The 17,391-nt window shown below is 42.3% G+C and overlaps 1 protein-coding gene across 2 annotated transcripts in view; it reads right to left on the bottom strand.

The window, feature by feature from the left end:
• Gadl1 (glutamate decarboxylase like 1) overlaps positions 1 to 17,391 on the bottom strand; it is a 175,793-nt gene that overhangs the window by 54,756 nt on the left and 103,646 nt on the right. For both annotated transcript variants that reach the window (XM_042281898.2, XM_006970253.4), the window contains exon 13: positions 5,231 to 5,282. In XM_042281898.2, the coding sequence (XP_042137832.1) occupies positions 5,231 to 5,282 (52 nt within the window). The remainder of the gene's footprint in view (positions 1 to 5,230; positions 5,283 to 17,391) is intronic.

Raw genomic sequence — 17,391 nt, 5'->3', positions numbered from 1 at the left:
GTGGCCTTGAACTCACAGAGATCCAGATAGATCTCTACCTCCCTAGTGATAGGATTAAGGGTGTGTGCCACCACTGCCTGATCTCTGTATCTAATCTAGTGACTGGCTCTGTCCTCTGATCCTCATGCAAGTTTATTAGGGTACACAATATATCACCACAACTGTGGAAAAAAACGGCCCCACATGACATACATCTGCCCAGCATGTTTCCCTGCACACACGGGATATCCTTGGGGCCCTCCCATAATAAATCATAACAAATGGTAGCAACAAGGACATTATCAAAATCTCTTAAGGGCCACTTCCATTATAGTCTAGTTTTCAAAGAGAAAAACAAATACAGGTTTTGTTATTAATACTTTGAAGGGTTATTGATGAATTAGTGGTCACCAGTAGTTATTAAATTCAATTTCTGTAAAACAAAGTTATATCTGTTCTTTTACACTATCTTTCAATCAGAATAACAGTAACGTGATGTATTTTATTAAGTATAAATGCAAACTCTAGCACCCAGATTAAAATAATCAATTATGCAAATACAGAATGAAGGAGAAGCTGACAAGCAGATTTCAAAAGACTTCATATTCCTGCTTTAAAAACAAGATGTAGTACTGAAAACTGTTTTAAAGATGGCACCAGGGATAAAGCCCAGGTTTCAGAGTCACAAGATTGGAATTCCAAACTCACCAGGTCACATTCTCGTGTGTGTGTGTGTGTGTGTGTGTGTGTGTGTGTGTGTGTGTGTGTGTATACCAGAGGTCAACGTCAAGCATCATTCCATAGGTACCTTCCACTTCTTATTTGAGACAGGGTCTCTCACTGGTTTGGAATTTGCCAAGTAGGCCAGGCTGTCTGGTCAATAAGCTCCAGAGATCCATCTGCCTATACCTCCCTAGTGCTGACATAACCGGCATGCACCACACATCAAACATTTTACATGAGTACTGGAAATCAGACTCGGGTCCTTTGGCTTGCGCAGTAAGCATGTACCTGACAGCCATTTCCCCAGTCCCTAACCAGGTCTTGTCTTAGACAAACACCTCATGTTCCGGGCCTCTGCTTCCTACACTGTAATGTGGGGGTGACACTGTCTGCACCATGGGCTCATCTGGATGAGCAGAAAGAGAATTTATTTCCAGTGGTTGGTAGCATATCTGCCACACAGCAGGCACTCTGTAAGGTTAATGACTATTCCTTAGGGCCATCCCAGTAGAAGGAGATGTCCTTTTCAAGTGGATGGATGTACAGCCTCATTAAAATCTGCACTAGCTGAGACAAATCACTATGAACATTGCTGGATACCATATTTGAAAGGAAATCCTAAGATGTATAGAGTATCTAAAGAAGGCCAACCAAATTGCTCAGCATCAGAAGCAGGATTTCTATGTTGTAGAAACTGGAGGAGAAATTAGAATGAGAAGATGACTTCTATCATATGTCTGTGCCCAGAAACACAGAGACTCCTAAGGAGGTGGGGTGGAATAGCTAATCTGCAATGAATTAGTGTTAACAAAAGAGATTTCTCATATTGTAAGAAATGGATAGTGCATCAGTAGACACCAGAGTCTTCAGGTGACTGAAAAATATTAAGAGTGAGCAGAGGACAGAGTTTAATGGCAAGAAATTAAGCTAGAAATAGAGACTTTGCAATGGGCTTCTCCACATGCCATGCTTGTGGGTGCTCAGCTTGATTCTGGAGGCAGTGTGGAGTCATGATAGAGTGGCAGTCTAGCTATAACTTCCATTTTTGAAAAGCATTCAAGCTGTGGTGTCTGGAGATGGGCTAGGTGAAAGGGGAAGACACTGCCTATCTGAGAAGTGATTGGCCCTGAACCAAGACAGAGAGGAGAAGACCAAGTAGATAAGCAGAAGAAAAGGGGTGTGGTGAAAGGTGCCATTGAGAATTTTGCCTGGGCGGATCATACTTCTAATAACCCAAAGAAAATGTGAGCTTTTAGTAAGAAAAATGGTCACACACCAGCTTCTGGAAAGGTGACTTGGAGGTGGAGTTTCTATGGAATCTGGGGGGAACTACAAGAGAAGCATACGCAAAAGTCAAGAGTGGAGCCAAATACAACGATAATGGATGCCAAACACAGAGGAAAGAATCTTTCAGGAGACTCTGCTGATGGAATAAAGTATGAAGGACAAAAGAGTAGAAGAGAATATTCAAATGGTATTGGACAAAGAGGACCTCACACCAAGGCGGAGAAGAGAAAGTCATAGGAGAAGGTCAAAGAAACCATGGCAGTTGAGAACATCAGGATGGAGTGGGAAACTATGTAAAATATAGTAGAAGTCCAAGAAGTCTAAATGAGATGTGTTAGACTTCAGCAAGTAAAGAGGTCACCATGATCACATCAAGCTGTGTGAGATAAGTGATCTGAGGTAATTCACAAGGCGCTGGGTACACATGGGGGTGGTGAGCATCGATAGCTAGAACATGAGCATTCCAAGCTATCTGAAAGAGGAAGAACCAGTGAGCTCTCCATAGTAGGAAGCTGTTGGAGCACAGTTTGATGCCTGTTATACAGGCTCTAGGGTGAGACTTCCCGCCATGCACAGGAGGTTGACAAGATGTCCTTCATGCCTCTAAAAGTCTATGAATCCCAATAAGGTTTCCTAATGTAGAATTCAAGAAGACAAAAACAAAAAGGTGAATAATACAGACTCCCCCATGAGATTGAAATGAAAATGTGAACAGGAGTCTAAGAAGGAGTATACCTCCAGGAAAATAACTATCAGATCTTAGATCCAACACAGAAAAAAGACAGAGTTATGGTTTTCAGGGGACTATGAATAATGCAGAATTCATTTGAAATGATAACTTTCAATCATCTTCAAGAAGATAGACATTACTTTAGCTCTTTTCAGGAAAAGACATTCAAGTGCTGGATGCTCTATTTTCCTATGCTCATTTACAATTTCTAATGTACTTAGTGTCTCTCTCACTATCTTTGTCTCTGTCTTTCTCCCTCTCCTCTTCTTCTCCTCTCCACCTCTCTCTTCCTCTCCATTTTAAAATTAACTTCATATGTACATGTGAAATTCAAGGCCTAATTCTACTTGATTTCCTGAAACAAAAGTCAAGGGAGACAAATGAAAATCAAATACAGAAGTCCTTACAGCAGGGCTTGGCTGCAACCCAGTGGTCAGTCATGTGCTGTGCCTGTGGACTCCATTTCAATGCTCAGATCCAGTAATGAAGAAAACCCCAAACCCTGTAGCAGAAATTCTGGAAGGGTCATACAGGAAGCCTCCTATCCTATAGGAGCAAGCTAGCTTCCACAGAGAAAATAATAGTCATGGGTTTAAAGAGATGGCTCAGCAGTTAAGAGCATGTACTGTGGAGTGTCTGAGTTCCAGAATCTTTTTCGGGCAGCTCACAAACACCTATGACACCAGCTCCATGGAGTCTAACACCCTTTCCTGGCCTCTGCAGATACTACACTCATGTGCACATATCCACACATGGATGGACGGACGGGGACACACACACACACACACACACACACACACACACACACACACACACACACACATATAATTAAAAAATAAAAAAAACAGTAAATATTTATAAAAAAACACCCAGAGCCAAAGCCTACCTAACAAAGTTCACCTTACAACAATATAAATTTAATTCTCCAAAGATGGTGCTAAGTGCCCCTCCCTCCCTCCCTTTCCAGGACCTTTAGGAAAATGTTTCTGTGGCATTTGAACATGTCATCTTTTTCCCTCAGCACTTTTATCCTCAACCTTACAAAAACAAACAAACAAACAAAAACCCACCATGCAGTTCCAAAGTGCACAGTCTTTTTCCTGAGTACTGTGGAAATAAAGTAACCCAAATTTGGGAAAATAAAGAGGAAACTCAAAGTTGGGAAAATATAAAACGAGACTCTAACTTAAACCAACAACGTGACCACTGGTTCTCCTCTGTGTATGTATTCATAAGATATTCATAAGACAAAGAGTCAGCCAAGAGATTCACCAACATGAGAACAGCTAAAGAAGACAGGATGTATCCATTCACCTGTAATGAATGAAATGATATTTGCAGAGAAGAATGGGTGGAACCAGAGATCAGTATGTTAGGCAAACGAGGTGCTTAGTATTTTATTGTCCACCTGACAGTCTGTAACTCCAGCTCCATGGGGTCTGATACCATCTTCTGGCCTCCAGAGGCAACTAACTGCACTTGTGTTCACAAACCTTCCCACATGCCTGTTGGCATGTCTGTGGGGCACTGTTTTATTGACGATTGATGTGGGAGGGCCCATTTCACTGTGAGCAGTCCAGCCCCTAGGTGGATGGTCATGAGTTGAGTAAGAATGAAGTCACAGACATACACATAGTTTACAAAAATACAGTCCAAATAAAACAGGGTTCTTGGGCTGGGGAGATGTGCCAATGGGTAAAAGTACTTGCTCAGGAAATATGAGGATATGAGTTAGGATTCCATCACTCAGGTAAAAAGCTGGGCATGGCTGAACAATCCTGTATCCTCAGCATTGGGTGACAGAAACAGGCAGATTCCATGAGATCTAAGAACAGTCAGTCATTCTGGTTGAAAAGACAAGCTACTGGTCCAGTGAGAGACCTTACTGCAATAAGGTGGCACGATATAAAGGGGGACAACCAATGTCTTGCTCTGGCCTTCTGCATACATGTGCATACACTTTTGTGCATGAATCCCCCACCTCTCTCTCACACACACAAAGAGAGGTTTTTATATTTCTTTATATTTTAGCAAAAACATTCATCTTCAGAATTACCTGACTCCTTATACACAGCAAGAGATCCAGTATCTACAATGAAACATCCCATTTCCCATTGCTCTGAAGCTCATGCGTGTTCATTATTTCATCAAAAGAGAGCATGTGTGCATGCTTTATACTCCCTCAGTTGGTCTTGCATACACAAGCACAGTATTTGCAACACAATCACTGCGCCATTTCTGTATCAAGAAAGAGGTCATAATTTATTCAGTATTATCCCTGCTAATTATTATTGAGCATTTTAATTTTCAACACTTAAAGGCAAGTGCATTCTCTGTGAATCCAACCAAGGGAAAAAATGTTCACTAATACGGTAAATTAACATAATGGACTGTATGAATTAAGCTAATGACTTGTTTCTTAGCCACCAACACAATACAACAAATTAGACAATGACTGCCTTCATCACTGTTGCCTGGCAGGGCCAGGAGCACAATCCCACAAGCACTTACTTCCATTAGTAACTTGAATCCTTCTCTTTTCTTTATTTCATCTACCAGGTACCTAAAATTAAAACAATGTTGTTTTAAAATAGCAATATTGATACTCAACAATCCCCAAATACCGTGAATTGACTTCAATAATCTGAAGCATGTTTTCTGCTACAGAACCAGGGCTTGGGTCCAGAAGGCTCAGACAGATTTCTCTGAGGACATCTGTAGAACCACACTCCGGGTCTCCCTGGGAGGGCACATCTTGTTAAGAAGATATGGTCAGTCTCACATTCTAACATAAGCTTTAACTCTGGCGTGAAAGTCAAACAGAGTGAGCCACATCATATCCCATTTCTTTTTTAAAAAAAATTATTGGATGTATTTATTTTATTTTACGTGTATGAGTGCTTTGCCCACATGCATGTATATGTACCATGCAGTTCCTGTGGAGTCCTGAAGAGGGTATCAGACTTCCTAGAACTGAAGTTATGAATGGTTGTGAGCAGCCATGTGGGTGTTGAGAACTGAACCTGGGTTGTCTGCAAGTGCCCTTAGCCACTGCGTCATCACCAGCCTTAGTTATATCCATCTCCTTAATGGGATTCAACATAGATATCTGAACAACTTTGCTAGATCACAGGGAGCAGTTGTGATGTGTCACATTTGCTTGGACTTTAAATTTAAGGTCAAAGACTCTAAACTGATCATTTCTATGGCTAGAACAGAGGACAAGACGTGCAGTGATCAGAGTCACAAGCAAGGGGGTGTGGATAGAGCTGCAGTGTCTGTGATGGCCCATTGAATATGGAGAACATCATTTTATGATAAGCAAAGACTTGGGATATGATCAGAGCAGTAGTACATTGATACTGAACAAAGTGAATACTAATGCCTGATTCTTCTCCTGTGGCTTGTTTTTTATCTACATTTAAACAGGGACATTTCACAAGGTCCACTCCTAGGTAAAGAGCTACAGGCAAAAATGTCTACTCAGAGAGGGAAAAGCGGTTTTCTACAGGGAGAATCCCCTGATATGTTATCTAAGTCCAAGTGGTCAGCCCTAAACACATGCATATATAAGCAACAGTAAATGGACATGGTAGGACGTGTGTGTGTGTGTGTATGTGCGCGCGCGCACGCATGCACGAACGCACGTGTTTGTATGTAACACTAACTGAAGAAAGGGAGGTCATGTTTGAGAAGGGGTTCATAGGAGGAGTTGGGAGTAGAAATAATACAAATACCATGCTCATGTATGAAACTCTCTGAAAGAATAAAAATTATAAATATAAAATCTTAAAATATTTGATCCTGGAAACAACTGATTTGGTCATATACTTTAAAATCTCACAATGTTTGACCCAGCATTTCAAATTTAGGGTTCAAATGCATTTAAGAAAATATAGAAAACTTTGGAAAGAATAGTGTTTGCCAGAGAATTATTGTACTCTACTCTTAACAAAAAATGAGGGGAAAAAAGAAAGATAGAAAGAGAGAAGGAAGTAACACACTCATCAGCAAGAACTGACTTCACAACTTATGAACTCACCATATAGCCATGGCAACCTGAGCACAATATTCAATTATATATATTCAATTAACTCTTGGGAACCTCTCCTCCACAAGAACTTTATACTCAAGTCTCATTTGATTACTTCAGAAACCAAATTAATGCAATTTTTTTCTAGTATGGAATTGTCACATCAAGTCAGAAAAGCCTAGAGTCCACGCGAAGAGGTGGGGGTCTTGTTTGTTTGTTTGTTTTTTATCATTACATTACTTGCTATAGAGCATTCTAGAATGTGGATACTAAGTATTAGTTTATAAAATTTGGTCTTTAGTTCCTCTTAATTTTATTTACTGAAGATAAAATATTGATCCTTGCACATAGATATTATTTTTAAATGTATAAAATCTTACAAAATTCCATTATTAAGTAGTCATATTAATCTCTTGTTTTGGATAATTATGTTGCATGCACACAGAGAGACAGTCACAAGAGGATTGACATTCTACATGCATATTCCTATCCCTGAATATTGTTTTCAGGACATGGTGTAACGTAGCCGTAATGTCTTGGAACCTTTAGCACACAGCAAAAAGCAATTCCAGTCATCACTAAGTACCAGAAAGAGTGCTTGATCAGTGGCCATCAAAGAAATGCTAATGAAAACATCGACAGTGAACTGGGTTTCCCACATGGTGTTGGACACAAGAACAGTGGCATCAGGAGTAGTGAGCACATGGCAGAATGGTGGAAGCTGCCAGACGGCCACACTTTCTGACTGAAGGAACCACATGTGTGAGTCAGCTAGGAAAGAGTTAATCCTATGGACACATACACAGAGGTACATATTACATTTGGAAACATATATGTACATATGTATATGTGCACACATGTTATAACTACAGCTCTCTGTGTGTCTTCTCTACACAATTATTACAAACAAAGTTATAGTAAAGAAATCAGAGGCTAAAGGACTAGAGTACTCTGAGTGACCCAGAGTTGTATGATGTACCTGTTCCAGTAAGTGGGCTCCAGTTAGCCCCTGTGCTATAAATAACATATATGTGAAGCATAAGAAGCAAAGCGCTGAGAAACAGAGATGGTTTGATTCCATTCTCATCACTGTTTTATAAGAAAGCAAGCCTAAATAAGGGCCGGAGAGATGGTTCAGCAGTTAAGAGCGTTGGCTGAGTAATCATGAAGACCAGAATTCAGATCGCAGCACCCGTGTAAAAAGGCAGGTATGAACCTGCACATGCCTGCCACCCCATCTCCAACAAAGCCTGAGTCAGGAGGACTGCTGTGGCCTGCTAGCTGAGAAACTGAGAGCTCAGTGTTCAGGGAAAACTTTGCCTCAAAGTTTTGAGTGGAAGGTGGTAGAGGAGGGGCACCAGGTGCTTCTGATATACCTGAGCACTCAGAAATGTGCACTCCCCCAGCACGTGTGCCCACACACTACATACAAACACTTACAAATGAATAAACAAAATCTTTTAAAAGTAAGATAAAAGCAAGCTCTATCTACACGGTCTGCATGAAGATATGAGCGTGGAGTAAAATACTAAGGGAGGTATCGTATGCTGTTCAGGGTTGTATACTTGAATGTGGGGAAAAGGACACAGTAGGTTTGGGAGTTATTCTGTTCATTTTATGTCTTTGGGCAAAGTTTCATGAGTGTAGTTTAATGCCTAACTTCTGAAAGGGAACTTGAAAGAAAGCTGTAAGCACACCAGAGAACAGCTACAACCTATACCTATACCACAGAAGATTTGAGAATCATTCCTTATCTCAATCTCCCAAACATAAATGCATAGGCAACCTGCTACCTCAGAATGCTGGACTATGATCACCCCGAGTCCCTGTCAGAGCCTGTAAAGTGTCACGGTTTAGCAGAGCCTGGGGACTAAGGTACCACTGAGCCAACAGAAGTCTAACAGCAGTACTCTCACATGAATCCTGGTATACCTGGCTAACGAGGTTTCCGTAAGAAAGGCTTCCATTGTCGGACTGCTTCAAGTACTGCCGGGGGTAACATGCTGATGCATTGGTCCATAATGAGAAGCCCCTTACCAGCATTAACTTACTCTGTTACTTCAGTTATTGAGGTGGTGGGATGGCTGCATAATGTTAATTGATAACCAGGCACTGACTAATGTTCACTGGCTGTACTCAATGTGTAAGAAAAGAGTCCTCCTGTGCTCATAGGGCAGCCACTGTGGCAGCATGCATCCTATGCTTACACATCTATGTCCCCCAAAAGGGACAACCAGGACTAGATCAGACATTCCCTTCATGTGCAGGCCCCTCTCTGCGTACAAGACTACCTCCCCCAAGGCCTTATGGAAGTCTTCCTGTGTCTTATTGGGTCAGTCACAGACCCAGCTCTGCACTAACTGTTAGCAAAACAATGTTCTCAGCCAGAGCATTGCTCCCTCAATGACATCAAGCTCCTGTCATCAGTGTCCCTGACTGGTGGAAGCTGAGTGAGGAAGGTCTTTAGTTACAGACCTTCTAGAGCCTTCCACATCCTCATAGGCATATGATTCTCCAGGGGAAAAGCAGAGAAGTACATATTGCCCAAGCATGTCAGACTGTGTTGATGGCATTTTCTTCTGACAGATCAACTAGTCAAAGTCCTAGATGCCAACTATCTCACGGAGCATGTCTCAGAGACACTGATTTAGAAGCACTTCTGTGAGGAACCTGGATCTTCTTCATACATGAAATGGGGTATCAGAAGGGAATCCCAATAAGTTCTAGGTCATGTCTGTCTGCATCTATGAAGGTGATTTGTTATTTATAATTCTTAAATATATGAAATCAATCTGAAAATTAAAACATGTTGTTATTTTTTTAGAAAGCCTATTATTATATGGAAGAAGCCAGATAAGAGATACACATTCAGTTTGGGTCAGATGCCTTTCTACCAGGATCATACAAGCAACCCTACTTCAGAAGGAACCCCAATTTCAATAACTTCATCTTGTGCCTCACAGTAAGTTTGGCATAGAAGACAGAGGAGAAAAGATTTACACATCAAAATCATGGAGCAAAGCTTACTATAGTACTTTGGCTGGATGCTGCGATGTATAATAACCAGCATCATATTCAATATATTGCTCATGCCTTCCTAATACTACATGGCATGCCTTCCTAATACTACAGACCTTCCGCTCTCCAAGCTGTTACATTGAAATGTTTGGCTTTGGGGGCTGTAGAGATGGCTCAGTAGTTTAGAGCACTCACTGCTCTTCAGAGGACCCAGGTTCAGTTCCCAGCACCAATACAGTACCTCACAGCTACCTGTAACTGAAGCTCCAGGGAATCTACCAACCTCTTCTGGCCTCTAAGGGTTCATAACCATCAATAACTCCAGTTCCAAGGGACCCAATACCTTCCTCTGGCTTCTGTAGATATCAGGCATAAAAACAATGCACATACATGTAGGCAAAACACTCAGACATATAAGAATGAATAAATTTTACATGCTAGGATTTCATTTATCCTTCTGGCAAGCCATTATTTTTTTTCCTGGAAACAATTCCAGCCTTGTTCTCAATTCACCAGCCACTTGAGAGTTTCCCTGAAACACTCCAAGCTGAGTTTATCTCTGGGTGTCTCCTTAGAATTTCTTCTGATGGATACATGGAGGTTCCCAGAGCTCTGGGGATTTCTCCATCTGTTCTCTGTATGCTCTGGCTCTAACAGAATGTATACCCAGGCTTCTGTGGGGCATAGCAGCCTCATGTTTGATTGTATTGTCACTGTGTTCTCTTCCAAATTATCAAGCTTTATTTGTATGTGTATCTGTTTGTGTGCACATTCACACTTGTGTGTGTGTGTGTGTATGCCACATACATGTGGGTTCCTACAGAGGCAAGAAAAGGATGTCAGAGCACAAGCGCTAGAATCAGCCATCTAAAATGAGTGATAGGATTAGAACTCAGGTCCTCTGAAAGAGCAAGTGTTCTCAGCCACTGAGCCATCGCTCCAGCCCCTGAAATGATCAGTTTAGAGAAAATAAATATGAAAATGTTGGTCCCTCCAGTTCTGCCCTTCCTTCTGATAAGAGCCCCAAAGCACTAGGTAGCACTGCTGGCTTTCTCCAGACAGGAAATGGTTAATCCCCCAGCATCCACACAAGGCTATGAAATGGATTCTGCCTGAGAGACTACAGATTGTGTGTCAAGGGGATTAATGAACGGCACGCTGGAGACCCCATAAAGCAGCAGAACGGAAGCCTCTGATGCTTGTTGTTGTTGTTGAGACTCACATAAATGCTTCTTCTAGCATGCCTTAAAAATTGCCCCCCAGTGAACATCCATTTAACCAGAATGCCACAGCAAAGGCCTAGAGGAGCCCCAAGCAACAGGTAGCCCTGGGTGTAAAAGAGGGCTGGCTTCTCTAGGTAGGCATCAGAAACACACAGCCATCCACTCCTCACACTCCCTCCCTCTCCCTCCCTCCACATGAGTGTGTGCATGTGTGTATGCATGTGTATGCATGTGTGTGCATGTGTGTGGGTGCATTGTGTGCATGTGGAGGTAATAGGTCAACATTGTGTGTTTTCTTCAGTTGTTCTCCACCTTATTTTTTGTAAAAATTTTGTAATAATCAAGATCTCTTACTGAACCTGGAGTCATTGATTCACCTAGACTACCTGGCCAGTAGCAATTATAGAACCCACCTGTCCCAGAGTACTTAGCCCTGATTACAGTATAAACAGTGCACCTGGCTTCTTTTTCTGTTCTTTTAAAAAATAGTGTGTGTGTGTGTGGGGGGGGTGATATGTGCACGTCTATGTGTGCATTTGTGATATGTGCATGTGTTTGTTTGTGTGCATGTGCCTGAAGACCATAAGAGGGCACCAGATCCCCTGGAGCTGGAGTTATAGGCAGTTGCGAACTGGCTCACAAGAGTGTTGGGAACAGATTTCTGGTCCTCTGCCGGATCAGCAAGCACTCTTAATATTGATCCAGTTCTCCAGTCTTAAGTTGACATTTGATATGGGTAGCGGGTCCTCATGCTTTTATAGACAACACTTTTCCTACTTAGCCATCTCCCAGCCCTAGAAGAGGTGATGTTAAGCCCCACCCCCCACCCCCCCACCCACCCCCACCCACCCTCACTCAGGGTTTTAATAATGCTCACATCTGGCTTTGGGCTCATAAGGCCACTGATTCCTCAACAACCCAAAGAGAAGGAATTTGAAATCACTGCTTTCTGGAGAGAAATGCAGTGTTCCCAGTTGGAATGGGAGGGTCACACGGAGAGGAGAAGAATCCCTAGCAGTGGTCCCCTTCCCTTCTTTCTAGATTTCTGACAGCCCATGTGACCAGAGTCCTTCACCTTTTAAACATGTCTGCTCTTCACGTGTTGGAGAGGACCAGGATGAATCAGTGTGTTCTGAGCATCACGCGACCCTTGCCCCCATGAACTCCCAGCACCTGTGGTTGCCTGCACAAATCAAGCCAGCCACCATTCCAGCATGGATGAGGGAAGGCTTCATGACCACTCCTAGCTGAGGAGTTCCTGAGAGGTGAGGGCTGCTAGGGGAGGGTGAGTCAGTTTTCCTTAGGGGTGTGGCCTCTGGTTGGTAGACCACACTCCAGTGAATAGTTTTATACCTGTGCCTATATGGGCAGTAGTCAACAGACTCAGTGGGTTATTAGAAAAAGGAAACGAAACAAAACAAGAGGTTATGAAGTGGGGAGGGGGATGTGGCAGAGATGCAAGAGGAGTTGGAGGGAGTGTGAGATGAATAGAAGCAAATACTACATTGTACATATGTATGAAATTATCAAAGAATAAATAAAAATCTTGTTTTAAAATATATCATCCTTGCTTTGCCAGGGAAGGAGAGGTAATTATTTGGACACTGGTCTATTCAAATCTTGCCCTTCCATCTTAAGGCAAACATACCAATTTCAGAATGAGGCCCTGTTTAGATTCAGGAATGTGGAAGGGTGATTCTGGCTGGGCTAGGCAAGGAAAATCTGTACAGGTCTTCAGTATCTAAGACACCTGATCGATGGCCTGAGGAATAATATCTTAGTTACACCAGAATGTTAATGATGTATGTGTAACATAAATTGCTAAATGGTCTTATTAATAAAAACCTGGAGCCAGATATTGGGGTGAAAGCTGAATGATCAGAAGAATAGAACAAGCTAGCCACAAGTCCTTAGCACTAGGAAATCCTTAGCCCAAGGGAGCTATTGCCAGTATACTCACGCCTTATATACCTTTCTGTCCCTGCCATCTTATTTCCTCTCTCTGCCCAGATACATCACTTCCTCTTTCTGCTCAGCTCTATTACTTCCTGTCTGTCTGTACAGACCTCCAGACCACTATGGTTAACTAGTGCTGGGATTAAAGGCATGTGCCACCATGCCTGGCTCTGTTCCCAGTGTGGCCTTGAACTCTCAGAGATGCAGATGAATCTCTGCCTCCTGAATGCTAGCATTAAAGGTGTGTGCTACCACTGCCTGACCTCTGTGTTTAATATAGTGTCTGGCTTTGTCCTCTGATCCCCAGGCAAGCTTTATTTGTTAGAGCACAAATAAAATATCACCACATATATGTGCATCCTCAATTTGGTCCCCTCATCAGGCCCACCTTGCTGTAATCTACTGGGGGAAGTTAATTCCTCTTGGTGGTAAAATAGCTGACTTTACTCAGAGTAGAGTAGAAACAGTGAGAAAGAGAGCTTTCTGAACATGCATGATATCAGGTTACATGGGCTTACAGACAAACAATATCAGAATTTTAGTCATGTGATTAAAGCAGATAATCTGACTCTTGTCATCAGTGAGTTCTGGGACCAGTTTGGGGAGGCCGCTGAGAACCCACTGCTGAGTGTAAGGGATTCTGCAAACCCGACTCGTGGCAGTGTTCAGTTCCCACAGTAATGATATTTCCACCACTTTAAAAGGCTGTGGTGGTTTGAGGAAGAATGGCCCGCATAGACTCATGTAATTGAATGTCTGGTTTCCAGTTGGTGGAACTATTTCAGAAGGATTAGGAGGTGTGGCCTTGTTGTAGAAGGTATGTCACTGGGGGTGGGCTTAGAGGTTTCAAAAGCCCATGCCAGGCCATGTCATGTGCTCTTTCTGCCTCCAACTTTTGGGTCAGATTTGTGCTTTCAGCTACTACTTGAGCACCACGCCTGCCTGCCTGCCTGTCCTAGTCATGACGATCACGAACTAACTCCCGGAAACAGTAAGCAAGCCCCAATTAAATGCTTTTTTTTATACGCTGCCTTGGTCATGGTGTCTCTTCACAGCAATAATAAACCTAGGACAAAGGCAGATAGTGTTAATTGGGGTGTTTCTCCTGACAGCCAGTCTATCTGCCTTTAACCTCATGGTTCACACCAAAAGAACGCACACCAGAATTGAGATAATAGTCGACTTAAAAAAAATAAAATAAAAGGAAAACAAAACAAAGCAGGGCTACAAGTCAATCAGCAAGTTCAGAAAGAAATTAGACCAGGATTCTAAGATTCTTAATCCTAGAGAAACAGTCTCCAAGCTTGTCATTCACAGTCATTTGGAGGAAGGTGGGGAAAAGGACTCTGTCCCTTCTCTTGGCATTGGGCACAGGAGGATAATGTGACCCCAGGAATATATTGTCATCAGGAGCATGGAAAGATGAGAGGTACAAAAACCCATTCTGAATAACAGCATGAAAGCAGGGGGATGTTTTTCTCAAATATTTAAATATAGGTCACAAAGCCTGCAGCGCTATTCACTGAAATGTTAATTCCACTCAATTCAACTTGACAAACGTTTACAAACAATAAGGATTTGTTGAATTGAATTGAAATGTTAACATTTATCCTCCTGTGATACTGCGTCTGAAAGAATTAGAAAGTATCCTTCGACTCTAAACTCCAATCCACCCTGAGATGAATATTAACTTCAGAATAAATACTGTCATCAAATATTTATATCTTGCCTTATTTCAAGACACCTGTCATTGAGTCACTGGGAGGCTTTGGCAAAATAACACCGCATCCTGTCACATTTAAATAGTACAAGAAAATAGGAACCAGGGGCACAGCTTCCTGACTTTTATTTTAATTTAATGGGCAAGTATGAATATTTATTGTAAACAGTCCCCTGTTCTCATTGCTGGGTGACTGTCTCTGTACTTCTAGCAGGGGCACATTAACCCTATCTCTAGTTAAGGCATGTTCCTCCAAGGCTCAACTACTTTTTTAAAAGCATTTTTATTTATTTAATTTTTTTTTTTTTTTTTGTGTGTGTGTGTGTGTGTGTGTGTGTGTATGTATGTGCACCACATATGTGCAGGAACTCACAGAGGTCAGAAGAGGGTATCAGCGCCCCTGGAACTAGAATTACAGATGGCTGTGAGCTACTATGTAGGTGCTGGGAACAGAAGTTGGGTCCTTTGCAAAAGCAGTCAGCACTCTTAACCACTGAGCACTTCTTCAGACCACTCAACAGATCTTCTTATAAAACTAGATGGCTGACACTCTATGTGAGTCAAGGACACATGTCTCAGTATGACCATACCATGTTACATGTTGGCCTGGGAACAGCAACAGATTGGCATTTCCCTCGCTCAAGAATAACTAAACTGTCTTTGGGACTGTTGTATTGAACTTGGTCTTGAACCTAGTAAAGCACAGCTCTGCTTCCTGGTAGTTGCTGTGGGATAAACACAACATGCAGATAGCCCAACTGGAGAGCACAGAGAAACAGGTCTGGGGACATTCTGGGAGCTTTCGGTCAAGGTGTATCAGGAGTCATCAGTCAGCTTTACAAGTGATGGGCAGTATGCTACTTTTCTTCATTTATAATAGCATGGAATTTCTGTAATTTACAGCTGTCTATTTCCGTTCCGGGGGTTGGGGGCAGACCTAAGTCAAAGATTCTATGAGGTTAAATGATCCATGAAACTCAGTGACAGTGGAGAATTCAAATGCTGCAGATCTAGAATCAAATTATCTTGGGCTAGAGTTTAAAAAAATCTCCCTCCCCCCTCATTCTCTCTGTCTCTCCCCCTCTGTGTGTGTGCCTGTGTGTGTGTGTGTGTGTGTGTGTGTGTGTGTGTGTGTGTGTACATGTTTGAGTGCGGCCACTTGCATGTCAAGGTCAGAGGACCGCATGGGTGTCAGTCCTTGCCTTCCACATCATTTGAGGCAGGGCGTCTTTATTGTTCTCTACTATATGTGCCAGGGCTGCACTTCCATAACTCTCCTGTCTCTGCCCCATCTCTCCTGAGGAGCACTGGGATTATAGATGTTCACTAACCACCACACTTGGTTTTGAGGGTACCCAAGCCTGAGTCTTCATGCTTGTATAAGAACTGCTTACCCATGGAGCTGTTTCTCCAGCCTCCTTGGGCTATCTCTAATCTTAATAGCTATTGCCCGTGGGGTTCAAATGGCCTGCAGTTCCTTTCTGAGACACAAACCCTGCAGAGATGTGGATGTATGACTGCAGAAAGCTGTAGGCATGTGCAAACCTCTGATGAGGAGTGTCCTCACCAGCAAACAAAACCAAAGGGCAGGGAAGTATGGAAGAAGGAATTCAGACAAAAGGGTTCAAGAGACAATTTGCTCAAATTCTGCTTGCAGAGCTACCTTTAGTAACTAGTTAAACTCTGTATAAATAGAAACATAAAAATTGTTCATTCCTGAAATGAACCCAGAGTCCTGTGTTTCTGTTTACCTCTACCCTCCTTTCCAGGTCCTCGTGTTGACCACAGCTGTGCTGGCCACGACAATTGTTCACCTCTGACCTAACACCACTTTGGCTATTAGATAAAGTCTTTAAAATCTATTTTTAGCAGACTTTAATGTTTACCAATCCCAAAGCTAGATTCTCATCGCATGGCCTCTAAAACCTAGGAGGAGGTTTTCACTGCACTGCTATAATCTGCCTCCCTGTGATTCCCACCCATGTTTTTGGTAAATGTCTTGACTCACGGTTTCCTGTTTGATTGCACTTGTTCTGTAACTAAAGGTCTCATGGACTACTTCTATGCCGGAGTAATTCTTATGGGGCAAGCTTAATCTGTGTTCCAAAGTGATGGCCACTACTGTTGGGCTCAAAATCAACTGCTTCTTATTCTCTTTGTGCTAAGAATTGTGTTTTGCATTGAACCCATCCATAGTAATCCACATAATATTTACAGGCACTAAACTAATTCATTCTGTTCTTTGATTACTTAACGTGCGTGGTGTTTTGCCTGCATGCATATCTATTTATCACATCAGTGTCTGATTCCTTCAAAGACCAGAAGAAGGCATCAGACCCCTAGAACTGGAGTTGCTGACCTTGCGAGCTGCCACGTGGGTTCTAGTAATAGACGTGGGTCCTTCAGGAGAACAGCCAGTGCTCTTAACCACTGAGGCACCTCTCCAGCCCCCTAAAATCCTTCTTAAAGAACAATCACCTGAATTACTGATTTCTGTCTTCTCCAACTCTTTACTTATCCTGGTAGAGAGTACTTCCTGCCCCATTGAGGTAGACTCTGTGGGCACTGAACATACATGGTGTCTATGCATAATGTAGGCAAACACTCATACACATAAAATGAAAATAAATAAAATCTTTAAAAACTTATTTGAAATAATTTTCATTATTTTTACTTTGCTGGATTAGAACTGAGGTGCAGGGAGTCCACACACTTTTCCAAG

This window comes from Peromyscus maniculatus, chromosome 7, assembly GCF_049852395.1.
Source record: "Peromyscus maniculatus bairdii isolate BWxNUB_F1_BW_parent chromosome 7, HU_Pman_BW_mat_3.1, whole genome shotgun sequence".
NCBI lineage: Eukaryota > Metazoa > Chordata > Mammalia > Rodentia > Cricetidae > Peromyscus > Peromyscus maniculatus.
The sequence above is the reverse complement of the archived record's forward strand: the minus strand, read 5'-3'. Positions and strand labels throughout refer to the sequence as shown.